The 24054-nt window shown below is 37.2% G+C and overlaps 1 protein-coding gene across 1 annotated transcript in view; it reads left to right on the top strand.

The window, feature by feature from the left end:
• HDAC9 (histone deacetylase 9) overlaps positions 1–24054 on the top strand; it is an 806539-nt gene that overhangs the window by 504462 nt on the left and 278023 nt on the right. The window contains exons 15-16 of the mRNA XM_060020406.1: positions 5113–5233; positions 10159–10208. Of these exons, the coding sequence (XP_059876389.1) occupies positions 5113–5233; positions 10159–10208 (171 nt within the window). The remainder of the gene's footprint in view (positions 1–5112; positions 5234–10158; positions 10209–24054) is intronic.

Below are 24054 nucleotides of genomic sequence, written 5' to 3'. Positions count from 1 at the left end.
GGACCAAGAGCTTGTCGGACTGCCTGCTGGCTTAGTAGCCGCCTTCCTTCTTTCATTCCCCTTTCCTTATAAGAAAGCCTCTGAGGAGAACAGGTTATTAGATGATGAGGGATCTATGGAAGGAGAGAATGCAGTGCGGGGAGGGGATAGAAACTATCTTCTTTGTAACATTTAAAGAAGCAGTTGGTTGTAGCATTTGAAAACGCCGGTTGGTAAGCTTGGGCATGAGCAATGAGACCGGATTTTTTGTGTTTGTTTAAGAGAGGAAAGAGTATCGACAATAATGAATAGGTGTGAACTGATTTGTTAACTATTAAGAATGGGGTTTGTAACAGAGGGTAACTTTGACAGTCATAAGTCATTTATGATTCTTTAGTTTAACTCTGTAAGTCTGCAGCCCTGCAGATCTTTGTAGAAAAAAATAAAAACGCATCCCTATATTTAGGGACACTGGATGAAATATTTTCAGAAAATGAGATATTTCAGTGGAAATTCTTGCCTAATATGTCACCACTTTGAAAATGATTAAAGAAAATGGGGTCTCCCCCAGCAGAGGCAGGTACTTTGACTTGTCAAATTGAAGTTGGACATTTTCTCTTAGTTTGGAACTGCCACAAAATAAGCCCTTTCATGTCCTCAGTAATACCAAACCAATGCAATCCATCTGTTCTGCTAAATTATTTCTAGTTCCCTAACCAAAGGCACTGCTTTTTCATGCATTTTATCATGATTTTATGCCCTTTATTATATTTTACAAAAGGTTCTGATTCCTCCAGGGCCAATGAGAACTGATTAGGACACTGGCCTCAATCCAGGCTTTGAACAGAGGAGGGGAAGGAATAGAACTATTTCCTTTTTTCCCTGCTCCTTGGCAGAAAAAAATATGAATCTATACCGTGTGTGTGCTCTGTGTGTGGGTAGGCTGCATTTTATCCTGTCACAGTATGACTTTGTAGATCATGTTCAGAACATTCCTTCTATAATCAGGTTGCATTAACAGGCTTTAATTCAGAAAGACTACTTCTTTAGGAAAAAACCACGGTGTGTTGTGATACTCAATGATATGGTCATTTTGAACAACTTTAGCAAACTTCAAACGTGAATGTATACTGTTTGGGGCTCTGATCTAATAAATAAGATCATATTCCTCGGGTGCTTAGCACAGGGTAGGCGCTCAGGGCGCATGAGTTCCTTTCCTGCTTTCAAGGAAGAAACTACTTGAGTGCAAGTCACAGAGAATGGAAATAGAATAATGAATACCTCCTACATGACAGCGTTTCTTTACTAAGAAATTGAAGGAAGAGCTATAAGGTTTCTTTCTTAGACTTATATTGGCAAGTTACTTAAGACCTATATTTGCATCTCAAGTGAGAAATACCCAGGTGGAGACCCATGCCATCCTTTATATGCATTGAGTGTCCGAATATACTCAGAATTCTCAAAAATTCTTTTGGTCAAACTCATAGATGACTTTAGCTAGGCATCCTGCAGGCTAAATATCTCTGAGAACGGAAATCAGTATCTCCCTAAATTACAGTTATCAGAGCACTTTATCCTATTTTCTGACTCATTGTGCTCTTGACCTTTGGCTCAAAAGCGCATCATGAGACAAAATTGAAGGAATAAAGGGTACACAGGAAATAGAAAATATGGGAAGGGATTAAGCGGAACTATCTATATTTAAGCATAAACACATAACTTAATAAATTACTGATGATGATACCAGAAAATGAAAACTGCTGGAGACCTCAATTTGAGAGGAAAAGTAGAATGTGACAAATTTAAGACATCTGATAATAGTGAGGCAAAACGAACTAATAAGAAAGGAGAGCTGGTGCTGTTTCAGAATTTTTAGTTAGACATCCACGGAGTTCCCACAGCAGTGCCTCTTGGAGGTATAAATCTCAGAGCATGCCTTCTCCAGATCCTTTCTCCAGGTAGAAACATGTTTTCATATTGAACTGGTTTTCACTGCCCTCTTTCTGTAGAAACATGTACACCCTGTTTGTGGGTCTTGTTTTCCAGCGGCCTTAAACGCAGAAAGTGATCGTCAAGAATTAGTGCTTATATTTAGCGTAAATATTTTTTAAAGAAACATTTTCTTTAATAATAAAAAGAGTCATTGTAAAATGCTTCCTGGGAATCAAAAAGAAGTGTGGTGGGGGGAGGTGAAGAAATCAAAGGAAATACTTGTATACTTTGTTACATTTTAGTAGTGAAGGGGAGGTCTTGAGTATACTAAAAAGTAATACTCTTAGAAGAAGTGAAAGCTAAATAGGCTGGGCCAGATGCTCTATCCTTAGTGTTAGTTAACTGGTATTACACAAGGGAATGACTGAGATTCAGCAGGTGTTCTCTTAAGATTTATCAGTTCTTGAGCTACTGTCAATAATTGAATCTTGCTAGCAGATTATTTTTCAAATGTGTGATTGAACATTCAGCCTGAATACTAGTGGGATTGTGGGAGAATGAGAAAGGACTTAGGACAAGCATGGAATGTATGCTATGTAAATATATATGACTAGTTTGTGAAAACATAAAGATATATTTATTACTAATGGTATTTAATGTTACACCAGAGGCAAAAATTCAATGTAGAACTGAAAAATATCTTTATAGAAAAGGAGAAAGGGAAAAAATGATGGCGCTTCATGATAGTAGTCCAAACATGGGTCTGATAGTTAGCTACAGAGCTGGCATTGTTTAAGATAAAGATGTTTCACTGTATCAGCGTATAAGATGGTAGTGGCTATGGATTTCATAGACTCATAGAAGTGAGAGCTGGAAGCCCTGTTATTTCATGGTGTTCACTATTCTGCCAGACCAGGACCGGCTGCCGCAGTCTGGTTTCCAGTGTGCTGCTCATTCTAACATTAGATGACTCAGACCATGGAGTTACTACTACTTATCTTGGGGGATTTTCCTCCAGCTGAAATCTCCCAGTTAAAATGTTTCCCTTTAATAGTGACTTAGAACTTTCTCTTTCTCATTACTTGTCATTCTGCTTCTTTGGTTGTTCTGGTCTTCCATAAATGTCTCCAAATCTAATGTTTACCAGCAAGCCATCTAGGTCAATAACATGTTTGTTTATTGATCAGAGCAATGGTTGACCAGATGGCCATCATAAATTTGCCCTAGTCTTCAGCATTACCTACCTGGTTTAATTCTAACATTCAACGCCTACCTGGGAATAATTTCTCTAAAGCGTATTTTTATTTTTCTGGAAATGTAAATGGGGTGTCAAACAGAGGGAACTTCAGTGCCATCACAAAGAAATTCCATAAGCATTTGTTTATTCAGCACATAATGGCACAGTGTCAAGAAGTTTCTGTTTTACATCACTCCTGTTACCTTCTTCTTACCCCTTGGGTCCCTCACCATTCCTTTCTCACTGTGACATGACGATTTATTTTCAGTGACAAGCACCTCTACCCAGTAAAGCTCTAGGAAGTGTCAGTGTATCGAGGTTCTCCCTGCCTGCCCCCTCAGGGAACCACACAGCAGCAGCCACATCATCTTAAACTAGAGAGATTGAGCATGGAATTGTCTTGGTCCTGAGAGGTGTCGTTGTCACCTTATGTTTCCACATTAACTGGTAATTCATGGTCAGGAACATGAAAGGACAGGATTCCCTGAACAGATTCTCTCTGAATTTTACTGTAGTTCTCTGCTAATATATTACTTTACAAGTGTCTTGTTTTGATAGATATTTTAAGTAAAATATTAACACCGTTTGGGTAATTTTAGGAAAGCACAGCAATTTTTAAAATAAGGCTAATTAACTTCATACACCAGCACGTTTATTGGGCTCAGAGATGTGCCAGCTGAGAAATGTGACCAGGAAGAACACTTTGTCCATTGACTGACTGAGATTTAATTTATGTACAGTTTTGTCTGTGTTGAAGGACCATTCTTTGTTAGCTGAAGTGAACGTTTCTGCCTAGCATGGGTGTAAAAATACTGACTGAGTCTATAGAGTGTCTCAAACTGTCTCTGATTAAACAGCAGTTATTGTTTTTGTTTAATTTCCATTCTGTCACAAACTAATGCTTATATAAAATACATTAAAAATGAGATACTACAATAGTGAAATAAAAATTGAAGACATACAAGATTATATTTGATTCAGCAGACATAAAAATACTCTGTCAGATTACTATAAAAGTTTCTAAATATTTATTCTCAGCTTTATGCAGACCTCATCACAGACCATTCATAAACACTTCCTGAACTGTTACTGATCCCAGTGTTACATATTTTGAGTGACATTTGTCTAGACGACCACTGTTGTGAGGTGCACACACATGAAGTGATCAGCATATGGGTAATAATCAAATACATCAAAATGTATTGGTATTTACTTATGTCCTTTAAGAAACAGTAAGGAATTTGTTTCAACAAGTTCTTTGGGTGAGTGTGTAAAGTAAGAGTTGAATTTACTTGTTAGCTAAGCAATAGCTCCTGTTTGTTTTTAAGTTGGTACTTTTACAAAGGAGTTAACTATTAATTATTATTAATTTTTAATTATTATTAACTTTTTTGTTTGATGCTTTACATAATTATTTTATTTCATTTGTTCCTCACAGTAATACTATAAGGTAGATGTTATCTTCTTTTTTTTTAATAAATTAATTTTTACTGGAGTATAGTTGCTTTACAATGTGTTCGTTTCTACTGTCAGCAAAATGAATCAGCCATACATATACATATATCCCCTCCCTTTTGGACTTCCTTCCCATTCAGGTCACCACAGTGCATTAAGTAGAGTTCCCTGTGCTACACAGTATGTTCTCATTAGTTATCTATTTTATACATAGTATCAATAGTATATATGTGTCAATCCCAATCTTTTTTATAGATTTTTTTTTTATGCCAAAGAAGAATATGCTTAATGTCAATTGCCCACTTAGGCATAAGCAATCCATTGGATCTGAACCTTGCATGCACTTATTTTTCAAGTATTATTATGGTACCTCGTTAATGCAAATCCGTGTCACACTCCTACATGATGAAACTCCGACCATTATTAATCATCTTAAATGTGACTTGGGGTCTTATTTTCTCCTAAATGTTGTCAGTGAAGTACTGTAGGTCTCTGCTGTTTTCTTTCAGCGAATTCAAGGTCGAAAAGCCAGCCTGGAGGAAATACAGCTTGTTCATTCTGAACATCACTCGCTGTTGTATGGCACCAACCCCCTGGATGGACAGAAGCTGGACCCCAGGACACTACTAGGTCTGTATGGGCCTCCATTCTACTGAGAACAGCACATTCCAGCACTGTCATTAGTCAGCGCTGCTGTCAGTTCAAAATACTTGGCAAGCAGTGAGACAAAAAATCAGCTTTTCCAACAGCACTGCTCTGTGGAATGAGTCGTTTACAATAGAAGTCAATGTAGATGAAGAAAATCCCGCATTAGAAAAAATGACACTGCAAGTTTCATGATGTTTACTTTTATTTGAATAGCATTTGTTCACTGTGTTTTAGCTGACAGGAATAAATGCACTGTAGAGTTTGCTGGCTTACATTTTTAGACTAAAAAAAATAGTTTTTGTGTTCTTTATGCAAATTTATCTTCACCTTTCACATTTATTTTGTGTCTTTCAGTTCTTTTTTCTATGACCTTAACAGACAAAGGGTATAATACAACTTATTTTAAGTGAAAACTCCTTACTGCTACACGTAGAACACTGTATTTTATAGTAAGATTGCATTTTAAATCTTAATATTATCAGAGTTTAAAATCAAATTTATGTTTCACAGCTTTATATAGACTTTATATGAGCGATAGAGACAACAGATTTTGAAGAAAGTTCATGACAAAACCGTATTTTAACGGAAACAATCTATTAATTACGTTTATTCATAATCTTTTACAATGCAATAACAATACATGACATGGCAATGTATGACAGAAAGATCATGTTTTAAGTTTTTTAACTAAAAAAGGCATTTGAGGACTTTTTCTTGCCCCTTTCTTTCAAATAAACCTATTGTGTCAGTTCCAAATTATTGGACTCTTTCACGCAATTCAGTATTATTTCAAAATGATTTTATGTTAACTGGTCCTAAACAATTCAAAAGCAAGTGTATGACATGTAGTAGGCAGGCATCTTGGAAAGCAATTATAAGGGGAAATTAACAGTTACCAATTATAACGCTAAAAATCTGCCCTTTTAAAACAAGTGACAGGCATCCCTAAATTTATGAAATAAAGGTATATGGTTGAGTGTGTGTGTGCATGTACATGCATGCAAGGTAGGGAGAAATTGACAGAAAAGGGAACACAGAAAAATTACTCAATTTTTAGAAAGCGTATTATGAAAATCTGATGATGAAAATCAATTTGTATAGTAGAATTAAAGTCATATATGGACTTCCCTGGTGACGCAGTGGTTAAGAATCCGCTTGCCAATGCAGGGGACACGGGTTCAAGCCCTGGTCTGGGAAGATCCCACATGCCACGGAGCAACTAAGCCCGTGCGCCACAGTTACTGAGCCTGTGCTCTAGAGCCTGTGCTCTGCAACAAGAGAAGCCACCACACTGAGAAGCCCACACACTGCAATGAAGAGTAGCCCCTGCTCGCCACAACTAGAGAAAGCACGCACGCAGCAACAAAGACGCAATGCAGCCAATAAATAAATAAAATAAATTTATTAAAAAAATAATAAAATAAAATAAATATTCAAATTTCTTTAAAAAAAGAATTAAAGTTATATAGTAACATAAAGGACAGTGAGTCAATCTAAACATATATAATCTGTGTGTTTTTTTCTTCTTTCTGTTGAAGGAATCCATCTCGGCACATGCAGGTCTTTACATAAAGTACTTCTTTTGCTGTGGATACTGTCATAAATGTCCTTATTTTAACATGAATTAATAATCCCACCCAGTTTACCAAAATGATGAAGTAAACCAAACAATAACTTTCATGGTCTTCTGTGGTCGAAATACTGATGCATTTTAAAGATTGGAAGCTATGTCCATTTTGATTATTGTTAATTTAGTTAAGAGAAAACAAGTAGAAAACCTTCCCTATTTCTTTTCTTTTCTATATTTTTTAACTAGCTCTCAAATTATTATTCAACCTAAGCATAGGACTAGGTACTTTGGATTTAGTTAGGATAAATTTACACATAGGTATTTAGATGTTCCAAGACCACCATTATTCCACATTTTAAGAGAAAGGACATATTTGTAAAAGAAATGAAATTTAAACTCCGGCAACTTTGAACTGTCATACTTATGAAACATGGCAATACCACTTTTTTTTTAATGAAATTTGACACTTTTGAGAAAAACAGATTTTCTCAAAACACACGTATCATTTAAAGATTTGATGATTTAGAAATGAATTCTAATACATAATTTAGAACTTGGACAGAAGTCCTTTTCAAATATGTATGCAATGAAAACACCAAGTACCAATTATTTAATTTTTACAGTTTTGATCCAAATGGCCATTTATCTCATTAGTTCTGAATATTTAATGTGAGATAAAATTCATACAATTGATGATTTTAGAATCAACTTTAGATACACATGTGGAGTTCCATAGGCACCTCTCAGGGATCAGTGCAACGATGTCAGCCTTGAGTGCAAGCTACAGGAGTAAAGGTAACCAAGGATGTTGCATTGCTAGGTCTTGATATCGAGCACTAAATTCCTCTTTGATGATGCTTCTGAACTGTATCAGTTTCTCTCATGAATCCAGAAACTTGGCCAATTTTCCTCAATTCAGGGTCTCAGTTAAAAATCCCATTCTTTTAAAAGTTTAATTTTTCATAATTTTTTGTTCTTTGTGAAATTTGAGTTCTTGTGGCTTGTTTTTTGTATCTAAAAGACCAGATTGAAGCTGCCTTGTATGAATGTATAGAAATTCATAGCCATCAAGATATTTGCTCTCTCTTTATCCCTTTCTTTTTCTCCCACACATCCTCTTCTTCCTCTGATCCCTCCCAACACAGATGGTGAGGGAGGGGTTGTCGATGCACACACACAGTAAACTGAAATTTATTCAATTCTATGAATTCTCTGAATTTAATTGATACTACTACTTTTGATAGTTATGTTCTGGAGTTAGGAGAAAGGATTTAAACAAAAGTTCATTATGACCGGACCCATCAGTCTTCGTATGTTGAAAGACATCTATAGCTTATAAAATAATTAGATTTGAAAATGGGCAGCATTTATCTCTTTAACTACTCTAGACCCTGTAAGGTGACACTTTTCAAACATTCTCTTTAGTCATTTCTGCCGAGAGGTTTTTCCTTAGCATTGATATTCCTGTCATTCTTACTACCAGTTTTCGTTATCTTGTGGCTAGCCAGAGCTCAGTCCATGGGTGAGGCAATATAACATTATTAAAAAATAAATTGAGTCAGTTCAGTGAAATAAACATTTTTTGCATACTACTAAATTTAAATTATCGATTAATTTGGTTGTTTAATATTATTTAAACAGTACTAAGCTAGATTCTCCTCAAGTATTAAATCATTTATTTTCTGTATTCCCTTAGAGTTTAAGAATTTTTTAGATTACTTTAAAAATTACTTCAGTACACTGTAATATTATCTTTAACCTTTTTCACTGACTATGGAATGAAGAGTTCAGACATTAAAATATACATTATTATATATTTTAATTTCACATATGACATATGAATACATCCTTGCAAAATATTCAGTGACACAGAAATATCTTTGTTATGAGGAACAACTTAAGAAAACTTTTTACCTCTCCCCAAGCTATCCATAAATTTTTTTTTTTTGCGGTACGCAGGCCTCTCACTGTTGTGGCCTCTCCCGTTGCAGAGCACAGGCTCAGTGGCCATGGCTTACGGGCCTAGCTGCTTCACGGCATGTGGGATCTTCCCGGACCAGGGCACGAACCCCTGTCCCCTGCATTGGCAGGCGGCCTCTCAACCACTGTGCCACCAGGGAAGCCCCCATAAAATTTTTTATGTATCTTTTACTGAAGTCAGTATTACAGTTTTAATATTTTTTCATGATTTGTTTATTTTTTTTGTTGACTTTTCATCTTTTTTTCGTGAGGCTCCTTATATATAACGAGATATCTTATTTTTTCATTTGCACTTACATTTTTCTTTATCATTTTCCATCTGTTAGCAATTGCATGTGAAAACTCATACAATTTATTGTTTTCAAAATAAACTTTCTTCTGTGACAGTAAAATCTATTTAGACTTCTACTGACATGATGTGAATTCCATCACAAACCTGTTTTCAATTTTCATTATTTATTTCATTGATCATCAATAGAACAAATGAATTAGGATAAGTGAAATGGAGGTTTGTACCTGGTTCTACCACGAATCTCCTGAGTGACCCATATGAGTCACTTCAGAGCTGTTTAACTGTGATATAGAAATGCCCACTGCCGTTCCTTTAATTACTTTGCAAGACAGATTTTAGTCTTGGAGGTTTAGGAGTAGTAATTTTTTGTTTTCTCTATACATGTAGTAGATAATGTAGAAAATCAAAGTGCAGGTAAACAAAAATGATTAAAAATTCCATAAAATCTCAATTCCAAAAGATAGTCACAAGTAAGATTTTGGCATTTACTTTAAAGATACATTTATATGTATATTATATAGATCCCCAAAAGGTTATCCTATTTATAGTGATTTGTGACTTATTTGTTTAAAAAATTGTGAATGTTGGAGAGGTTTATAGTATACTTGGTCTTAGCTATATCTGAAGTAGAACTTAAAGATAGGTCTGTATACTTAAATAAATGCTTTAATATTTGGAGCATGTAAAAAATGACAGTGTATTTCATAAACTTTGCGGCTCAAAACATTACACTGGAAGGATACACGTAATGAACAACTGAGTTATTTATGATAAGTTATAAACAAAAAAGGTATTGTGATGAACATCCTGTAGGGCAGTTGAAAAAAATCTTGAGACTCAACTTTCATAAGTATGTGTTTGTTCATGTGGAGTAAAAGGCTCTACATGTAATAATATATGTATTAATTTGCTTTGAGTTCTTAACTATCTAAAATTTGATCAGTTTCCTTCTGACTCAAATGATAAATACGATGTGACATATTATGTGTTAATAAACACCAAAAATTTTAAAAACTATAATTATATTCCAATTTATATATTTTTTCATGTCTTCTTACTGTGTAGGTGACTCTTCTCAAAAGTTTTTTTCTTCATTACCTTGTGGTGGACTTGGGGTAAGTATGAGTTTGTTTACTGCTTTTTAAAAAAAATTTTTTATTGGAGTATAGTTGATTTATAATGTTGTGTTAGTTTCATGTGTACAGTAAAGTAAATCAGTTATACATATATCCACTCGTTTTTAGATTCTTTTCCCATATAGGTCATTACAGAGTACTGAGTAGTGTTCCCTCTGCTATACAGTAGGTCCTTATTAGTTATCTATTTTATGTATAGTAGTGTGTATATGTCAATCCTAGTCACTCAAATTATCCCCACCCCCTTTTCCCCCTGGTAACTGTAACTTTGTTTTCTACACCTGTGACTCTGTCCTGTAAATAAGTTCATTTGTACCATTTTTTCTTTAGATTGTACATACAGGCGATATCATATGGTATTTGTCTTTCTCTGTCTGACATACTTCGCTCAGTATGACAATCTCTGGGTCCATCCATGTTGCTGCAAATGGCATTATTTCATTCTTTTTTATGGCTGAGTAATATTCCATTGTATATATGTACCACACCTTCTTTATCCATTTGTCTGTCGATGGGCATTTAGGGTGCCTCCATGTCCTGGCTATTGTAAATAACACTGCAGTGAACACTGGGGTGCATGTATCTTTTCGAATAATGGTGTTCTCCAGATAAATGCCCAGGGATGGGATTGCTGGATCATATGGTAGTCATATGTTTAGTGTTTTAAGGAACCACCATACTGTTCTCCATAATGGTTGTACCGATTTACATTCCCACCAACAGTGTAGGAGGGTTCCCTTTTCTCCACACCCTCTCCAGCATTTATTGTTTGTAGATTTTTTGATCATGGCCATTCTGACTGGTGTGAGGTGATACCTCATTGTAGTTTTGAGTGCTTTTTGACCATCTGTATGTCTTCTTTGGATAAATGTCTATTTAGATATTCTGCCAATTTTTCCATTGGGTTGTTTATTTTTTTGATATTGAGCTGCATGAGCTGTTTGTATATTTTGGAGATGAATCCCTTGTTGGTTGCTTCATTTGCAAATATTTTCTCCCATTCTGTCATTTGTCTTTTTGTTTTGTTTATGGTTTCCTTTGCTGTGCAAAAGCTTTGAAGTTTCATTAGGTCCCATTTGTTTATTTTTGTTTGTATTTTTATTACTCTAGGAGGTGGATCCAAAAAGATCTTGCTGCTATTTATGTGAAAGAGTGTTCTGCCTGTTTTTCTCTAAGAGTTTTATAGTATCTGGTCTTACATTTAGGTCTTTAATCCACTTTGAGTTTACTGCTGTGTATGGTATTAGGGAGTGTTCTAATTTCATTCATTTACATGTAGCTGTCCAGTTTTCCCAGCACCACTTATTGAAGAGTCTGTCTTTTCTTCCTTGTATATTCTTGCTTCCTTTGTCATAGATTAGGTGACCACAGGTGCGTGGGTTTATCTCTGGACTTTCTATCCTGTTCCATTGATTTATATTTGTTTTTGTGCCAGTACCATACTGTTTTGATGACTGTAGCTTTGTAGCATAATCTGAAGTCAGGCAGCCTGATTCCTCCAGCTCTGTTTTTCTTTCTCAAAATTGCTTTGGCTATTCATGGTCTTTTGTGTTTCCATACAAGTTGTGAAGTTTTTTCTTCTAATTCTGTGAAAAATGCCATTGATAATTTGATAAGGATTACATTTAACCTGTAGATTGTTTGGGGCAGTATAGTCATTTTGACAATATTGATTCTTCCAATCCAAGAACATGGTATATCTCTCCATCAGTTTGTGTCATCTCCAGTTTCTTTCATCAGCATCTTATGGTTTTCTGAGTACAGGTCTTTTGCTTCCTTAGGTAGGTTTATTCCTAGGTATTTTATTCTTTTTGATGTGATGGTAAATGGAATTGTTTCTGTTTACTGCTTTTAAATAACATAAAATTCCAAAAATATATCCTTTGATTTATCTGGTCAGTTGTGTTTAAGGCTGTTCCTCAGTAAAAGTTATGCTGGACTTCAGGTTATTATGGCTACATAATTTGTAGGGCTCAGTGCCAAATGAAAATAGAGATCCCTTTGTTCAGAAATTATTAAGAATTTCAAGATGGCAAAAATACCAAAGTAATCCAAACTTGGGGCCCCTGCTAAATACAGGTTCCTGTGTGAAGCCACTTTGCTAGACTTTTATATTGCTAGAGAAAAGGTAATATGAGAGGGTTTATAACGTAGTTTCATAGCAGAATTCAGTTTTCAGTAGAGTCATACTGAGTATGCATATGCATTATATTCCTGGTGAAAATGGCATAAACTTCACAAAGCACTTTGCATTGTGGGACATTTTGTTTGTGAACCTCCTGAGGCCATTTTTGTCTTCAATAATTAACAAAGCCTTTTTAACCCAGGATATTTATACCATATTTCAAGGACAAATTTGTTCAAATCCAACAATGTATGAAGAAAAATGTCTGCATTTTTGTGGATGATTAGAACATACCCTATAACCTGCAATCTATTTAAAGTTAACCCTTACCAGTAACAAGCCATCATCCTGTAGAACTGAGTGCTAACTCATGTTAGGACAGAGTAATTCTAGATCAGGTTTCCAAGGACTAAGGAATTTAAGTCAGTTAAGTTTCTTAGATATTGAAGGAAAGAACACAACTAGTCCTGAGTACGTTTTAGGTGATATTTTGCTATAACTAAATTTTATACAGGGAAATCCCATACATTTTCAGCTAATTCTGTCATTTTAGTGATGCTAGATTTTGCAAGGATAATCTTTCTATTCCTTCACCTGTGACTCTGCCTTCTAGAAATAAAAATGGCAACTACAACCAATATCCATTTGGACTTTACAGTTTACCAACATGCACCTGAGGTTTGTAATAACGTTATAACGTAGTCGTAATTATTAACACCATTTTGCCGATGAGAACCTGAAGGCTCAGAGAAGTGAGGTTATTTTGCTGAAGTTACTTAGGAAAGGCTGAAAGGCTGAAGGTATGAAGTTGACGTGCACGTCCATGTGGAGGAGTTCCAAAAGAGCATTTTAGGTCCTTCCAACGCTCTCATCTTCAACAGACCAGCCGCAGCCCCTGGAGCCTAGCAGTGCATCTGTGTGGCTAACGTAGTGTGGTCCCCTTGATGGCAGCTCACCAGTGAGCTTTGCTTTTTGACTCCTAGGACAGGACAGTCACCATCCCACATTAATCCATGCTCATTTTTTGCAAACCTCCAGTGAAGCCAGGAGCTTACAGAGTCATTCGAGAAAGCAGAGAATTTACTGACTTTTAAAATGGGTTTCATTGGTTTTTGCACTTATTTTCTGACATCCCAAGTGGCCATTTTTAGAGAATGGCTGATTACCTACAAATGAGGCAAAGAATGAAGCAAAGTTAATGACTGCTTAGTGGGGATGGTAATGGGGAGGAAATCAAAGCTGTGAAAAGAGTGGTGATCATCAAACTCCCACTCACTTAACAAGTACATTTAATTCATGATCCAGAGTTGAAATGAGGACAGTTCACTAGGACCCACTTCCCAAGTCTGACCTCTGCTGTGCCTATGACTCACTATGCCTTGAACGTAAAATACATGTACTCAGCTGTGCTAAACACATACCAAGTAAACTTCCTATTCTGTAGCAAGAACTGCTCTAGTAAACTCTTAGAAGTATCCAAGGAATGAATAGTGGCTGCTGCTTCTGGCACAGTGGGTGTCATAGAATAACACCTAATCAGTATGGTGGCAGCAAAGGTGGTGGATAAATCTGGCTTGCACAAGCAGAAGCAGGTAGAGTAAGACTGGATTAGTTTGACTCCATCACTGCTGGAAAGTGCTGGAGAGAGACATCTCTGTTTTTCAAATTGGCCTATAGGTCTCCTGGTGGTGTTTATGTAGGTCTAGGTGAGTGTGTATGTGTTGTGTTGTGTATACCTACGCTTGTTGATGCTCTAGAGAACTAGCTTGATTCAGTGTTTTGGGGTTTTTTTAGGAATCAGATTGTGTTCTTAGACATTCAGGAACCATCTTGACTCCTAAGATCTTTGGTTTTGATATAAGTCCTAAGAGAAACTCTGGGTCCTGTGGATTTGTATCCGTCTAAATTTTTACCTCCAGGACAGTCCAAGACATATTACGTATACAAAAGATACCCAGTATGAACATGGAGTGGCCCAGCTTGGCAACATGGGGGCACACCAGCAAGCTTGGAAACCACTAAAATCACTTTTGTCTTAAGGCATTTCTTCCGGTTCATATTATCTAAGATGAACCCATTGGTTTAAATTCCAAAACACTTAATGCTCCCCAGTTGTTGGGATAAACCCCAGTTGCCTAGAATATATACCTTCCTACCAGATGGGTTTAATTTATACCTACTGAATGCTGATGGATTAATTGGCTTTTGAGGGGTCTGCCTGGGACATGATGAAATTAAAAAAATCTCTACCTCTTATTAGCTTTTCCTGTAAAATTGCAGGTGATAATTTGGTCAAGTAGCTCAATGGGTGAACGGTAATAAGTTGCTTTAAAGTGTGCTCTCCAGAATTGCATTTTGGACAACAATCTCAAGGTTTCCAAATTCCTTTGTGTTTGGTTCTCATTTTGTTTCGTTACTATGGCATGACTCATTTCTGATTACTGTGTGATTGCACTGCAAGAAAATGCACCAACTGAAAAGAGCATTTTACCAAATCCCGGGCCTTGGTAGTCATATAGTGAAACAGATAATTAAGGGACTCTGGAAACAAAAGCCAGTGCCGGACCACTTTAGTTCTCACTCCTCAGGGTATATCACTAAAAATAGTGATCATTTTCCTGGCCATCTGACCTGCTGCTGTGTGAAGAAATCTTGAAGTCATTTCTCAGCCTTATTTTTCCCTCTTCACTTGATAGGCCACAAAAAAACCCACAAAAGCAAGGACGAGCAGGCTTTTATGATAATGTCGTCATCAGCTCCCAGCTTCAAACGCTTCTGCGGCTTTTGAGTTGTCATTTATAACTTGGAACTGAATCGACCCATAATTCCCCTGATACACTTAGAGAAATTGATAACAGACTCTGCACTTCTTTTATGGCTCGGAGGAGGCAACTCCAATCACATCACTATTGGCAGGCAATATTATTTTTTGACATGGTTGTAAAAGTATAAAGGGGCTTATGGCATTTGTTTAGATGAGGAATGGGCTCTCAAGCTGTGCTGGGGTTTACAGGACCAGATTAGTGAGAAGCAAAGGGAATATGATGTTTGCAAACAGGATATGATTTTATATATAAGTTTGGGTTTCATGCTCTGTTCCCTGGGGAAAGCCGTGCAGACAGCAGAGAATTCCACTTTTATCCTACAACAGACAAGCTCCTAGTGCCAAAAGGCAGAAAAATAAACGTGGTCAATGGGCAGTGTCAGACCCTTGATTGGAGGAGGAGCTGTGGAAGAGGCAGAACAATTCCCTGGGAGGAATGAGGAATTGCAGAGCATGGGCAGAATCTAGGCCTGCCTAACTGGTCAAAGATGTGCCAAAAATGAGGCTCTGGGAGGTTTAATCAAGGCACCTTCTCCAGCAGCAGCTCAGTCAGTCCGTGAACATGACACTGGCTTTTTATTACAAACTTTTACTCTGTCCATATTCTCTTTGATTATACCTAGATCTGGCACCCTGTGAGGCTTATGGATGTCATTTTTTTGTGATTTTTTGGGAGGGGGAAATAGAAGGATTAGGTGATTGTGTGGAGGTAATTTGAGGCTCATTTCAATTGCTCAGAGGTTTTCAGGAGACATTTTAGTTATATACTAACTATACTCCCTATAGAGGAGGCAGGTTTGGATGAAATGTGTCAAATTTTCTTGAATTTCGTCAAATTAAAAATGTACGCTCTCCCCTCTGATGTATGAAATGTACATATATATAAATATTACATATATATATACACACACACACGTTTTCAGAAGCAAATTCTATTCTTTCACTACATTTATAACTTCATATTATTTTCCCATTTATTATATAGCACATTGGTCCTCCACATTCATTCCCCCAATGACAATTAAAAAAAGTTCCAGTGGCAAGCCTTTCAAAGACAGCTTTCTGTATTATATTATCATATATTATATTATCAAGGAATGATAATGTATTATAATATCAAGGAATGATTTATTTTATGACCAAATCTATGGACATATGGTTAAGTTCAACATAACAGAAAGGTTTGGTTAATACATTTTTCTGCTGTTTGCAGTGGTCTTCTTCGAAACAAAAAAATCAGTATTTTAGGAGGCATAACATGTGCCATCATAAGAGGGGTGAAGGGCAGGAAAAAATAAGATAAGGCTCGTTGCCAGTGATTAGACAAGGAGCAGGAAGGCAAAGACTAATGAGACAAGACTACTTTTCCCATTGCTCCTAGCCTTTTCAGTGGGCTGATCTGGATAAACGTTATGCTGTGGGAGCACAGAGGAGGGAGCTTCCAGAACAGAAAAGAAAGAAGAGGGGTGTGGAGGTTAACTCCAGCAGTTGTAAGCTGAATATTCCAGAACAGTTAGGAATGAACTTGTGTGTGTGTGTGTGTGTGTGTTCGGGGTGGGTTACAACTGTGGAGTAGCGGGGAGGCATCCAGGCATTAACTGTTTAGGCTCTCATAACACACCGTATTTTTGACAAACGGACTAAGCAGTTGTCGATTAGTAGAAAATTTTTTTCCTCAGATAAAAACAGAACCAAAACCTAATGCTTATGCCAAAATTTGGATATTCCTGAAATTTTGATAATGACTCAGGAACCCCTTCCTCTTATCTTAAGGATATGCATCATGTGTTATTCCCACCCAGTTATCCCAAGCGAGCACAATGCCTTTTGTTACATCTGCAGAAAGAGGAGGGAATGGCATCTGTTTCTCACATGCAGTAATCAGGATAATGTTGATTTCTCTCATATTAATGGTCAGCTCAAACCTGGCTTGCAATCAGTGTTTCATTTCCTCCACTGCTGCTATCAAAGACGCATCACAATCCTCTTCCCTCCAGCACAATAAGAGGATCCACCCTGATTTGGAATCTCTCTTTTCCTCATCTCCCTTTCTAATTGTATTTGGATTTTCATTAGTTTTAAACTTGATGCAAATGATACTAGCAGGAACACCCCAGGGCACCTGGAAAAAGTAAAACAGATAAGCGGCCTTAATGAAATTGTTTTGAGAATTTTGTTTCATGCTGTGGATTCCACAAAAAGATCATGTTGCCCCAGACTTGGAAAATATAGTACAAAATATTATGCAAGCCAGGAAATTCTTTCTAAATAACAAAGGAAGTTTCCAGTATTGCATAAATTATGCTAATTGTGTATACTCAATGATAGTTGCAGGGAAATAGACAACATTCCCCACAGAGATAGACATGCATACATTACTCTGTGTTTACTGCGAACTGTAAAATTTTATAGAATCTTTAAATGCATGATGTCCATTGCAGGGAAGAGGAAAATTAGAAATGAAAACCTTAACTTCCTCCTTAATTCACTTAACTGTAGCATGCCATCAGTGATTAAATTCTTTCGATTGCTTTGACATTATGGCTAAACACAACAGGATGCATTTTGGGGTTTTTTTAATGGGTTTTTCTTAATTTTTCTTTTTTTTTTTAAGATTTAATTTAATTTTTTTTTTTTTTGGCTGAGTTGGGTCTTCGTTGCTGCGCGCGGGCTTTCTCTAGTTGCGAAGAGTGGGGGCTACTCTTCGTTGCGGTGCGTGGGCTTCTCATTGCGGTGGCTTCTCTTGTTGCGGAGCACGGGTTCTAGGCACGCGGGCCTCAGTAGTTGTGGCACGCGGGCTCAGTAATCGTGGCATGTGGGCTCTAGAGCGCAGGCTCAGTAGTTGTGGTGCACGGGCTTGATTGCTCCGCGGCATGTGGGTTCTTCCCGCAGCAGGGATCGAACCCGTGTCCCCTGCATTGGCAGGTGGATTCTTATCCACTGCACCACCAGGGAAGTCCCGACAACAGCATGCATTTTGAAATTTCATTTTCATTTTCTTATTTAAAGTAAAAATGAATATAAAAAACTATTAAAATTCTTCTGTTGTCAAAATGAGATAGCTTAGAAATGCTATCATCAAAGCTTTACACATGTGTTTTTTACACTTGGGGCTACAACACCTGTAAAAAAGACATACGCAACTGTGTCAACCAAAGTAGTGTCAGTAGTAGGGAAGAAGAAAACATATTCATTTCTGGAATTCCTTTTTCTGTCATTTTACTCTGTTCATTTTCTTTACTGGCCTGTGGTTCTTGATTATAAACATTCAGACAAGAAAAATTGCACCTTAGAGTCTGCAGTTGCTGAAGGTAAATGGATTTGATGAACTTCAGGCTTCTACCTAACTCAGGAAATCTATGATTCTATGAAACAAAAATTCAGAAATTAAAACATACTAGAATAAATTTGAATATACATCACTGATTGTCACTTCTGATTATCAAGAAAACATAAAACCTTAGTTCCAACAAAAATTTAGAGTTGACAAAGGAAATGAGACTACCTAGGAAAAAGGAATCTTTGGGACAGCTTCTGTGCTGTGCAGCCTGAAATGCAGATAAATCCAGGCTCACCTCAGACTTTCATTTTGATGTGAAAAAACTACACTTATATTTTCCCCTTGTCACATTTCTACCCTGGATCGTTTCGGGTCCAGATATTCATCCTGTAACTAATATCTAATACATAGTATTGATATATCATTACTGGATTTGTCTTTGCCAAGTAGTTTGGCAGAAAGTTTAATAAAGTATAACTATTATGAGTCTCAAACAATACACATAGTTTTTCTTACAAAATCCAAAACTGAAATAAATTAGTTTACTGAATACTTGAGCCATAGTAGGCAGTTCACAGCAGAGTTCCTAGGACTTAATCATTCCAAACCCCCAAGTAGAATCCATAGCTCCCAACTCCTAGGCCAGCAGCATCATTATCACTGGGTCGTGTTTTATTTTTAAATATAAAATAATAAGTAAAATAAAGGACTTGAAATACAGAGTGATGACGCACCTTAGCAATGAAGCATATGCATGAATTCATTGTTTTTATTGAGGCTAATAGGACTATTGAAGGGCTAATACATTTGAGAATGATATGCATCCCAAACCATTTGGTTTGTTTATGCTTTTATCATATTCTAAATAATATGATTTGTATGGTCTCTAATATGTACTGTGGATACATTGTTATCCTTTATAACAATCTTTAAAGACTTCTCAAAGTGATTCTATACCATTCCGAAGCGTAATCATTCAGTCCCAGGAGACTTAGTACTAACTGTGTCACTGAGGCTTTGTAGTCTACAGAAAAGGAAACTGAGGCTCAGAGAGGAGAGTAACTTGTTGAAGTCTCGTAGTTAGTAGGTGGTGAAGTATGATAGAAGTCTCCTGATTCCCAAGCTCTTAACCACAGTTCTGTGCACACACAACTCACCATAATTTCAACCTCATATGATTGTCAGCACTCCTTTCCCAAATGAGAATAACCCTAACCGTAAGAAAAGCAAAATTGTTCCTTTTGCCAAGAAACATTCTCTTTTTAATTGAGATTCCTATAAAGTATTAAGTCCATGAACTCAGACATCATTAATTTGAGGTAAAAAATTATGTAGCTGTATACAGCATTTCAACTCTAACTGGACCACTGAAGAATCTCTGGCCTTGGAGGAAACCACTGTGGAGTGGGTTAGAGAGAATCTCATTTCACACGCCGACTGAGTCAGAGTTAATTTTATTAAGTTGCTTTTGGTAGGAATGGGGCTCTAACATGCATTGTTTAGTGAATAAAAAGATCAGCTTATTATGAAATACCCTTTACACAGTATGTGCATCAGATTAAATAAAGAAGCAGTAGGAAAATACTAACATGATATTACTTGGCTGTAGCTCTAACTCAGTCTTGGTAGGACTGATCAGCAGGTCACTGAAATTGTGAATAGCAACAATGGGAACTCTCACGTTCCTTCACTGACCACATAACCCACAGGAATCCATATATTATTTGTCAAATCCTTTAGTCCACCAGTATCTTAACTAAAGATCCTGAGTCTCAAGATGTAGCACTTTGCCACAACAAACATGTTACTTCAATTATTCTTGTTTTTGGCACGCAAATAGCAAAGGGATATTTTTCTGAAGATGAAGAGTGACTAAAAATTGCACATGTAAGGTCAGTAGAGCTGCCAGAAAGCAGTCGATCATACTGGGAGGGGGTTTGTAGTAGAGCATTAATGTACATGGCCTGCCCCTTGTCTCCTCCAGCTGCTGCATTAATAGTTCACGCCTTCTTTCCATATGGAATGTTGGTCACAGTGTTCATTCATCATATCCATGGTTTTCCTTGGAATCTGAAGGTCCTCCCTGTAGTTGCTCTGTTTCTTTTTCATCTCACCATGACTAAAGAAGCTAAGGTGTGGGCATTATAACCTACAAGTGATCCCAAGGGAACGGGCTGTCATTCATGTGTTCCTCTCAGTGTTGAACAAAAGAGAGAAGGCATGTGGTTTCACCCACCCATTGTCATCATAAATCCATCCCAGCTCCATTTCAAAGGTCTCAGGGTTTCAGCAGAACATCTAACATGAAATGAATACATACATTCGAAGAGCTGGCATGTTGTATCACATGGGAGAGGGGAGAACACCCATTGTTACAGGCTGCAGAGCCAAATGAAGAAGAATCCAATAAAGAATACCATAGCTCCTCAGCCCAGAAGTAGGTCTCTCATCATTATACTACGGAGGAGAAAAGTGATGATAACCCAGAGTTATAGTGGCCTCTCAAGAGGTTCTGAAGTGTTGCTACCTAGATGACTGGAGAACTATCCCTGAGGGGTTTTATGATTTTAGGGGATATGTCCTTCTGCCCAGCCCTGGAGTCAGAGAAACCAGCGATGCAAAGTCTCTGTTAATAATTATTTCACTCATGTGAGTCTCAGTTTCTTCATCTGTATAATAGGGATAATGAAGCCTCTCTCATTGTGTTATTGTGAAGATCAAATGTAATGATGTAAGTTATCAATGACAGCTGTGTCTATAGAATGGCCACTTCCCCACTTTGACGCATGGCCCGAATTTTTTCTCCTTTTGCAGAGACTAAATAGGCTGCTGTCTCAAGGGTGTGATTTAAAAGCTTCAAAGCTCTGAAACCCTGGGGTCTCATAGGATGCACCTACCCAACTGATGTTCTACCATTAGAATCCTGGCACTGTAAGGAGACTAATAATGAGGGGGAGGCCATTGTTTTTAGAAGCCCCTATGATGAAGCACATGGACAAAGAACCTTGATTTAGGAACTGGAATATTTGGATTCAAATCTCCACACTGTCAAAACTTGAAAAGTGTTTCTCTGACTGTGAAGTGTAGAATCTGATTCAACAGTACTGGATGGGGCGTGAGGTTCTGCATTTTTAACAAACACCCATGTGATGTCAATGCTGCTGACCCATGGACCACAGTTTGAGTGACAAGATCCTATATGACCGTGAATGGACAAATCATTTAATTTTTCTGTGCTTCAGTTTCTTTACTTCTTTTAAGTAGAGGTGATTAATGAAATGTGCTTTATCTTTCTCCTTAGGGACAAATGTGACATGCTTGGGGATCTGGTTGACTAAGACTTAGATAAGCAGTCTGTCTCCTTTGGGCAAATAGTTACAGGGCAAGGAAGTTTCTATGAGGGGCAGGGGTGAACCATGACGGCAGAGGTCCAGGGTGCTAGAGGAAACTCCAGGTGATGCTGGATGCCATGCCAGGGAAAGGAGGCACCTGATTCTGGCAAATGAAAGCTTCAGGTCTAGGTGTGACACTGACTGAGGAAAAAAGAATGGTTCTTCACTCAGTTGTGTATGTAATACAAGAGCTAAATGGAAGAGGGATTTTTATGTCACGTTTTATCTTTATTTAGCCACAGGAGAACACTGTCAAGAAATATATCACTATGGAATGAATTTGTTTTCATTCATTAATTTATTCCCTTTACAAAAATTTATTAATCATCTGTTATGTGTCAGACCCTGAAGATACAGACACCCGTAGCCCTGCACTCACGGCACTTAACACTAGCTTTCATGGTATATCGTTAAGAAGAGATCTATAGAACAAACAATAGAACAAACAAACAAACTCTTATTTTTTATATCGTTAAGAAGAGATCTATAGAACAAACAAACAAACTCTTATTTTTTAAACAGTTTTATTGGAGTATAATTGCTTTACAATGGTGTGTTAGTTTCTGCTGTATAACAAAGTGAATCAGTTATACATATACATATATCCCCATATCTCCTCCCTCTTGTGTCTCCCTCCCACCCTCCCTATCCCACCCCTCTAGGTAGTCACAAAGCACTGAGCTGATCTCCCTGTGCTATGCGACTGCTTCCCACTAGCTATCTATTTTACCTTTGGTAGTGTATATATGTCCGTGCCAGTCTCTCACTTTGTCCCAGCTTACCCTTCCCCCTCCCCGTGTCCTCAAGTCCATCCTCTAGTAGGTCTGCATCTTTATTTCCGTCTTGCCCCTAGGTTCTTCACGACCATATTTTTTTTGTAGATTCTTACATATGTGTTAGCATATGGTATTTGTTTTTGTCTTTCTGACTTACTTCACTCTGTATGACAGACTCGAGGTCCATCCACCTCACTACAAATAACTCAATTTCATTTCTTTTTATGGCTGAGTAATATTCCGTTGTATATATGTGCCACATCTTTATCCATTCATCTGTCGATGGACACTTAGGTTGCTTCCATGTCCTGGCTATTGTAAATAGAGCTGCAAGAACATTGTGGTACATGACTCCTTTTGAATTTTGGTTTTCTAAAGAATATCTTTTAAAGTTCATATCTGTGTCAGTCCACTGGGGCTGCCATAAAAAAATACCACAGACCGGGTGGCTCAAGCAACAGAAATTTATTTTATCACAGTTCTGGAAACTAGAACTCTAAGTTCAAGGTGCTGGAAGGATTGGTTTCTCCTGACGCCTCTCTCCTTGGCTTGCAGGTGGCTGCCTTCTCTCTGTGTCCTCACGGGGCCTTTTCTCCGTGTGTACACATCCCTTGTGTCTCTTCCTCTTCTTATAAGGACACCAGTCCTATTGGATTAAGAACCTACCCTGGTGACCTCATTTAACATAAATTACCTTTGTAAAGGCCCTGTCTACAAATATAGTCACAATTGAGCTTCAACATTTGAATTGGGGGTGGGGCAGGGGGGATACAATTCAATCCATAACAATATCCATGTCTAGGGTTGACTTTGATTGAAATCCCAGCTCTGTGCCTTATCAACTACATAACTTTAGTCAAGTTACTTAACCTCCTAAACTCAAGTTCCTCTTTTGTAAAAGTGACTATAATACATTTTTTAAGCTATCATGGGGAATAAATTGAGTTATGTTTGTAAAATGTTTAACACAGGGTCCAACACTTACTAGGTATCCTTACTGCCCCATATCTCTTTCTTTAGATGCTGACCAAAGATATTTCCTTTTTCCTTTCTTTGGGTAATAAATTTGATTTTACTACCTCTTGCACTGAATCTACTAATAAATTCGGTTTTTCTCTCTCGAATCTTTCCTACTCCCACCCCCACTATCAGTATTCCCAGAAAGAAAATATCTACTGGAATCTTCAGTTCTAGCTGTAAGAGTGGAGGCTTGATGATAGAAAAATATTGAACTTTTCAAATATCTCTTAAGTGGATAAAAGGTAGTTATTCTATTCCCAAAACGGACAAATAAGAAATTTGGCTTGCAGATTCCATTATATGTAATGTAGAATTTAAAACTGACTGAGCTATGTAGATATATTAAAGCTAAAATGTCTTAGAAATCAAACCACACTAAAACAATTTCAGTGATTTTAAAATATTTGA

Source organism: Delphinus delphis, chromosome 9, assembly GCF_949987515.2.
Source record: "Delphinus delphis chromosome 9, mDelDel1.2, whole genome shotgun sequence".
NCBI classification, from domain to species: Eukaryota; Metazoa; Chordata; class Mammalia; order Artiodactyla; family Delphinidae; genus Delphinus; species Delphinus delphis.
The sequence above is the reverse complement of the archived record's forward strand: the minus strand, read 5'-3'. Positions and strand labels throughout refer to the sequence as shown.